General features: G+C 31.3%; 1 protein-coding gene across 1 annotated transcript; it reads left to right on the top strand.

Moving 5' to 3' along the window:
• Positions 1–467: 467 nt before the first annotated feature.
• LOC107843684 (beta-fructofuranosidase, insoluble isoenzyme 1) lies at positions 468–5,919 on the top strand. The gene is made up of 5 exons (XM_016688054.2): positions 468–718; positions 3,801–3,809; positions 3,930–5,193; positions 5,314–5,410; positions 5,509–5,919. Exons 1-5 carry the CDS (start codon positions 523–525, stop codon positions 5,686–5,688), a joined length of 1,746 nt encoding a protein of 581 aa, XP_016543540.1. The 5' UTR covers positions 468–522; the 3' UTR covers positions 5,689–5,919.
• The last annotated feature ends 1,539 nt before the right edge of the window (positions 5,920–7,458 follow it).

Here is a 7,458-nt window from a genome sequence, read left to right as displayed (position 1 = left end):
TATATAGTCATAATATTATTTTTTTTATTAAGTAGTAAAAATTTATAAAAGATCGGAAACAACCTCTATCTCACATTTGACGTAGTGGTATGGACTGCACATACTTATCCTCCTTAGACCCCATTTGGTGAGAATATATTAGGTATGTTGTTGTAAAAATTTATAAAAGATCAAATAGACAATTAGAACATTGTCAAAATTAAGCAGCTCGCATAATGAGTTGTGACCCGTATTTTAGTGATCCATTTGAGACTATAGACACACTCATGTATTAACTCGGTTAATTTTGATAGTCTGAATTCAGCACAATATGCTACACTTCTGACTAAAACATTTTAACTAATATTCAACGTTTACTCCTATGTACTATTTATTGAACATGTAATAAATTTGAGTCATTTTATAATTTATCCATTCATCTCTATGAGCTTTTATTTTCTCTATAAATACTCTTCACACCCTTCCTTCTTTTTCCTATCAATTCTCTTTCTTTCTCTCTTTTAACTCAAAAAACAATTAAAGATGAAGTCTTCTTCTCTTTGGACTTTGCCAATTCTTTTATTGTGTTTTTTCATAGTTGTTTTCAACAATAATGGAGTAGTACATGTTGATGCTTCTCACAAAGTTTATATGCATTTGCAATCTACTAGTCCTGTTGATGTCAACAAAGTTCACAGAACTGGTTACCATTTTCAACCTCCTAAAAACTGGATCAACGGTACGTTTTTTTCATGTCTTTGTTTCTGTCTCAGATATAAGATTTAGACGTTGTGAGTTCTGAACTCAAAGAAAAGTAAAAAAGGTTTTGAAAGAGCTTCTTCTTGGCTTTAAAAGTATCTACATATTTTTTTTTTTTTTTTTTTGCAAAAATGATCTGTTTTTACCCTGAATTATACACGAAATTGTTGAGACACACTCGAACTTTAGGAGGGTTCTATTACCTCTGGACTAATTAAAATCGTAGTTTTGACAACCTTAGTACCTACGTAGCACATACGTGGCACATCGGTAAATTAACACACTGAAGGTTCACATAGGCACACGTATGTGCCACGTAGACACTAAGGTTGACAAAAATACTGTTTTTAATTGGTCCAAAGGCAATAGTACCATCCTAAAGTTTGGATGTGTTTCAGCAATTTCATGTATAGTTTAGGGTGAAAACAATACATTTTCTTGTGATGTTTTTACGATTTGTTTTTCTTCTCATGCAACTTTAGGCTATGATAGTCGTAATTAAATTCATTACTTTCAAATAAATCTTTCAGCTAAATTTCAGCTTTTGGGATCAATGAATAACCAGATTTTTGTTTATTCAATAAATTATTGCCAGCTGATAATTGGTTAATTAGTTGGCTGGAAATGTTCATTTATTTTAATTTGCTACTATAATAATAATAAAAAAACTCTGACAGCTTTTGAGTTAATTAAACTACATGTAGCCCATGACGAGTAGATTCACATATTAATAGTAATAATTAATTAATAAATGTTGCCGTTCCGTCTATATATACAAGAAGTGAAGATTTGAAAATATTTATCTCATCTCACTCCCTCCGTCTTTGAAGTTAAATTAAATTAGATTAATTTATTTTTCACAATTAAAATATTTATTTATTTATTTAAAAAATAATATGTTGCAACTTTTTCTCATATCGATTCGATGAAACAAAAATTTAAATATTAATCAAAATTCAAATAGTTTGATTGTTCACATCAACTTAGTCAAAATGAGGAGCCAGCCTGTTATTTTCTTCTTACATAATAATAATTATTGTTTTCAGTTTGTAATTTTTAATCTAATTTGATAGAAAAATGACCAAATAGTAATGTGCTGGAAAAACAAAAGTCATGGTATGTCATTCAACGACGAATAAAAATTAATAAATTGTACCTTAAGATATAGACAAAACTGTTTCTTTTGTTGAAAAGCAAAGAAAAGTGATACGTATATATGTTTTGCATTGAATACAAAAGATTTGTGATATATGATCACTTTTTTCTCAAACCAAAAATGGAATATTTAATTAATTATAATGAGGAAAAAGTTTTCACAGGTGATCTTATCTTAATATGTTGAAAAAAAAAATCTTTATCTTAAAATGGGAAACAAATGACCTGTTTTATGCTATGGCAAACCAATATCTTTCATGTGAATTGGTAGAAATGTCGATAAGATAAACTGTTTATATGTATAATATTAACAGGACTATACGTTATGTACAATGACATTATAAAAGTTTTCACTATACCAGAAAAAAAAAGATTAACTTTTCTTGCATAATTAGTAAATTTTAACATGTGCTAGTTAAGCCAGTCAATTAATTATATCCTTTTTATCAAGTTAATAATTACTATATAATATTAATTATTATAAAAATTTGCTATTATATGATAAGTGATGTAGTTATATAAATATTTTTACACCAATAATTCAATTCATATTTTAACTCATATATTTTACGTAGAAAAGGTTTATGATATATTTAGAGACAGCTAAGATATGGTCAATTTGAGGCAAGCGTGAGAAAATGGACTTAATGCATGTGTCATGTGATAGCTTTATATAATACTCCCATTGAATATTTAAATATAGTAGTATTGAGTTTTATAGTATTATTAATAGTATCGTCAACTCCACCCACCCACCCCGCAAAACCAGGTGGGGTACGTGGGTTGGTGGTAGAATCTGAGCCAATCATTTTTTCTCAATTATATAGAACATGTGAATATGTATGAAGTGATACAGAAGCTAAAAGGTCCAAAAGTTGAAAAATATACAGAGCCAAAACATATGACGTAAAGATGAAAAGGAAGTTTAAATTAAAAAACATAAATGACTATCCTTCAGATTTCATTTGTTCTCTTGACAAATGACAATCCAGTCTGTATATATATATATATTTTTTTTTTTTTTTTAAAGTAATATAACCATAACATTTATAATACTGTTGTTACTGTCATGAGAAAGAGAAAAAAAAAGAACCAGAAAACGACCTTTTTTTTTTCTTTTTTTTCTTAAAAAAATATTTTTAAGGAATAAAGAAAAGTCCAAATATCTATGGACAACATTGGCAACTAGTAGAAAAGTCTTTGATTATCAAATTTATGCTCTTCCTTTGTCTTCATTTGATTTTTCTCTTTGGACTTGTTTTGTGTCTTGGTTCGACGGATTCAGATTTTAAATTTATTAATTAGAAGCGAATTGAGAAGTCTATCTACGAGTTTACGTGAATCTAGTAATTTCTGTGATATCATATATATATATATTAAGAAAGCTATTATATATTTATAAATAGTTCACTATGAATATGGTCAGATATTATTGTAGTATTATAAGTTGAGATTATATTTACATATATAATGGACTACAACTTTTTTCCTTTTTTTCCTTGGGAGAAGGGGTTGTGGGGCTTGCATGATTTAATTCCCTTCAAAAACTTACAAAAAATAGGGTAGATTTCTATGTTGAAAGCTAGAAAAAGACCACTAATCTTTTTTACATTTCCTAGATTGATCTGTAATTTGTTCAGTGACTGTGTAAAAATTCATCCAAAAAAACTTCAAATATGTGCATTCATTATTCATTTAAATATTTATTAAGTTGGATGATCATGTACTCTTTGTTTATATGCTAGCTCCCCTCAAATTTTTATTTTTAACATTCTACAGTTAAGTTTTAACTTCTTGCTATAAGTATATAAATTCAATTGCATTTAATTGTGCTTTGGCTAATCAATCTCAATTTTTTCTTCTTCTTTTTTTCATGGTTTCTTCCCGATGCTTCAAACAAACAACAGATCCAAATGGTGAGTCAGAAAATTTATTTTACAAATACATTTTTTTGGGTTCTAACTTCTAATACTAGCCATAATTAAAGTTTGTTTACTTATAGTAATATTTCCTCTTTTCATTTTTGGTCTTAACAGGTCCAATGTATTATAATGGAGTTTACCATCTATTCTACCAGTACAACCCAAAGGGTGCAACATGGGGCAACATAGTTTGGGCTCATTCAGTCTCAAAAGACTTGATCAATTGGATCCCTCTTGAGCCTGCGATTTACCCGTCCAAAGTATTCGACAAGTATGGTACATGGTCTGGGTCAGCCACGGTCTTGCCAGGCAACAAGCCCGTTATCCTCTACACTGGAATCGTAGATGCTAATAGGACACAAGTCCAAAACTATGCAATCCCGGCTAACATGTCTGACCCATACCTCCGTAAGTGGATCAAGCCTGATAAGAACCCATTGATCGTTGCTGATATTGGCATCAACAAAACTCAGTTTCGCGATCCAACAACAGCTTGGATGGGCCGAGATGGTCATTGGAGAATCTTGGTTGGGAGTGTGACAAATCATAGGGGAAAGGCAATAATGTATAGAAGTAAGGACTTCATGAAATGGACTAAAGCCAAACACCCGCTTCACTCGGCCACCAACACTGGAAACTGGGAATGTCCTGATTTTTTTCCAGTGTCATTGAAACATAAAGATGGTTTGGACACATCATACAATGGCGAAAATGTTAAGCATGTTCTTAAGGTTAGCCTTGATGTTACAAGGTTTGAGTACTACACAGTTGGTACCTATGACACCAAAAAAGATAGGTACATTCCGGATAAAACTTCTATCGATGGCTGGAAAGGATTGAGACTCGACTATGGTAATTATTATGCATCCAAGACATTCTTTGACAGTGGCAAGAACCGAAGGATTTTGTTGGGTTGGGCTAATGAATCGGATACTGTTGATGATGATGTGAGGAAAGGATGGGCCGGAATCCACCCTATCCCTCGCAAACTATGGCTTGATACTAGTGGAAAACAATTAGTTCAATGGCCAGTTGAGGAATTAGAAACTCTACGAGGTAAAAAGGTTCAACTAAGCAATCGCAAGTTGAACAAGGGAGAAAAAGTTGAAATCAAAGGAATCACAGTTGCACAGGCTGATGTTGAAGTGATTTTCTCATTCGCTAGCTTGGACAAGGCTGAGCGATTTGATCCTAGTTGGGCAGATCTTTACGCGCAAGATGTGTGTGCCATGAAGGGCTCGACAGTCCAAGGTGGCCTTGGACCTTTTGGGCTCCTAACTTTGGCTTCTAAAAACTTGGAAGAGTACACACCTGTTTTCTTCCGAGTTTTCAAGAACCAAGATAAATACAAGGTTCTCATGTGCTCCGATGCCTCAAGGTTTGTTCATTCATTTTATTTGTTCTCTCATTGCACTCCTGTTATGAGCTACTTCCTCCGTCACAATTTATGTAACATTATTTGCCGAACAAAGTTTAAGAAAGACTTTTGTGTCACCAGGTCAAGCTTAAAGAATGAAACGACCATGTACAAACCATCATTTGCTGGATATGTGGATGTAGATTTAACAGACAAGAAATTGTCTCTAAGAAGTTTGGTAAGCTCTCTTTTTTCTCAAATATGTATTGAATCAAATTCCCTCGTATTCTTTGTTAAATTTATTTTTCAAATTTCATAATTTGGCTTTATTTCCAGATTGATAACTCGGTGGTGGAAAGTTTTGGTGCCGGAGGAAAAACATGCATTACATCAAGGGTCTATCCAACGTTGGCGGTATCTGATAAAGCACATTTATTTGCCTTTAACAATGCTAAGGAGGCAATCACTATTGAGACTCTAAACGCCTGGAGCATGGCAGATGCTAAGCTGCACTAAAATGTTATGAGAACAGAATAAATTAGGCCAAAAGAGAGAAAAATAGTCATGTTTTTACCTCATTTAATCAAATATGTTATGTCTTAAAAGGAAGTATAGCGTAGAAAATTTAACTTGCAGTTATTTATGAATGATGCAATTTTTTTAATATAAAAATCTTGCCATGTATTGATCAAATGCCTTGTTGAATTAAGAATGGAATGAATATCCTGGTGCAATTTCTTTTTATTATGAACGAGAGATTTGTCTGGAATCAAACCTTTGAGTCAACTATAGGATTTGAAACTCGGGATGATGAGTCCATCCCTCTACCTTTCTCTACTTGAATACAAAACTTGGTCCGTTTGGCGCAGGGCTCATACTTGCCAATCAGCAATTCATTGTATTATCGATAACAAGATGTTTCTTGCATTATATTGTTTTCGAGTGAAAATGAACTTAAATGCTATTGAATTAAAAAAAAAAAATGCTATTGAATAAAAGCTTATAAGTATTTAATTTAGGTGTCAGGACAACAATTCAAACAGTAATTCAAACTATGCTCAAGCCTAAGAATGTTTCTTAATGAATTTCTACAAACAGAACAAAAAACTACTACTAGTTTAAAACTTTACAAGCTCTCAGTATCTGTTTTCATCTTCTTTAATCTGCACTGGTGAATCAATTTTCACTTATTTAGAAATGAAAGGCATCTCCTCTTATTTGAAACAATGATTGAAAGACTTGCCCTTCTTTCTTTGTCCCTAGTCTTCAAAAATCACAAATCTACCAGATGTAAAGGCGGGGCAGATCTATGAATAAGAGACATAGCACTAGTATCTACATGCACTAAATTATTAACAGGCTCTCTACGCCAATAAGAAATTCTTCCCAAACACACTACCCGACCAAAATTTATAGGAGCTCTGTAAGCACCTAATTTTTGACCCAAATCTAATGTTTTATACCATTTTAATGTTCAATTAATTTTTTAATTTATTTTAGGCATTTTAAATTTATCTTATTCTTTGAGGTTTGTTAAAAATTTTGAAAACTAAAAAAAAAAAAAGAAAACCACATTTTAAATAAGTTTTTATTTTATTGTTTATTTATTTTTATTTTTATCTTTTATTTTTTTAGAAACAAAAAAACTTCTAAATTATATTTGTTTTCTTCTTTCAACTTTTAATAAAGAATGTTGTGATATTAATTTTTATTAATCATATTCCTAAGACTAGTTATTAGCTTATATTATATTTTATTAGTTTTTAATCTTTTTTATTTTATTAATAATAATAATTAAAATAATAATAATAATAATTAAAAAAAAAAAAAAAAGAAACCTAAACTACCCAAACCACCCCACAAGTCCCACTTTAACAAAACCTCTCCTCCATTATCTGCCAATTTTCCTGTAACACAAACACACACACATGACACAAACACAGACATACACTAATTATATATAACACACACATGCACACAATACAAAAAGAGGAGGGGGGGGACAAAAAGAAAAAAGAAAGAAAAGAAAGCCAAAGAAACGAAAAGGAACGGAAGAAGAAACCAGAAAAAAAAAAACAAGAAAAAAAACAGTAGGAAAACGTAAAAAAAAAAAAATCCAAAAAAGGGGTAGAAGAGAGGAAAAGTTGGGTTTAGTGTTTGGAGTTCCGTTCGACGTTTTCGGGGAGAGCTTCCTTGCTACATTACTTGGTCTAAGTTGCTACTCAGGTTCTGGTTTAACTTTTTTTTATGTAAATTTTCATGAAAATCCAAGCATGAATAAAGTTA

Source organism: Capsicum annuum, chromosome 10 (assembly GCF_002878395.1).
Source record: "Capsicum annuum cultivar UCD-10X-F1 chromosome 10, UCD10Xv1.1, whole genome shotgun sequence".
NCBI classification, from domain to species: Eukaryota; Viridiplantae; Streptophyta; class Magnoliopsida; order Solanales; family Solanaceae; genus Capsicum; species Capsicum annuum.
The sequence above is the reverse complement of the archived record's forward strand: the minus strand, read 5'-3'. Positions and strand labels throughout refer to the sequence as shown.

Excerpts from the sequence above, each read along its gene's own strand:
- LOC107843684 (XM_016688054.2), top strand. The coding sequence starts at position 523 with ATGAAGTCTTCTTCTCTTTGGACTTTGCCAATTCTTTTATTGTGTTTT. Across the intron at positions 5,194-5,313 it reads ATGTGCTCCGATGCCTCAAG|GTCAAGCTTAAAGAATGAAA; the intron begins GTTTGTTCATTC and ends TTGTGTCACCAG. Across the intron at positions 5,411-5,508 it reads AATTGTCTCTAAGAAGTTTG|ATTGATAACTCGGTGGTGGA; the intron begins GTAAGCTCTCTT and ends CTTTATTTCCAG.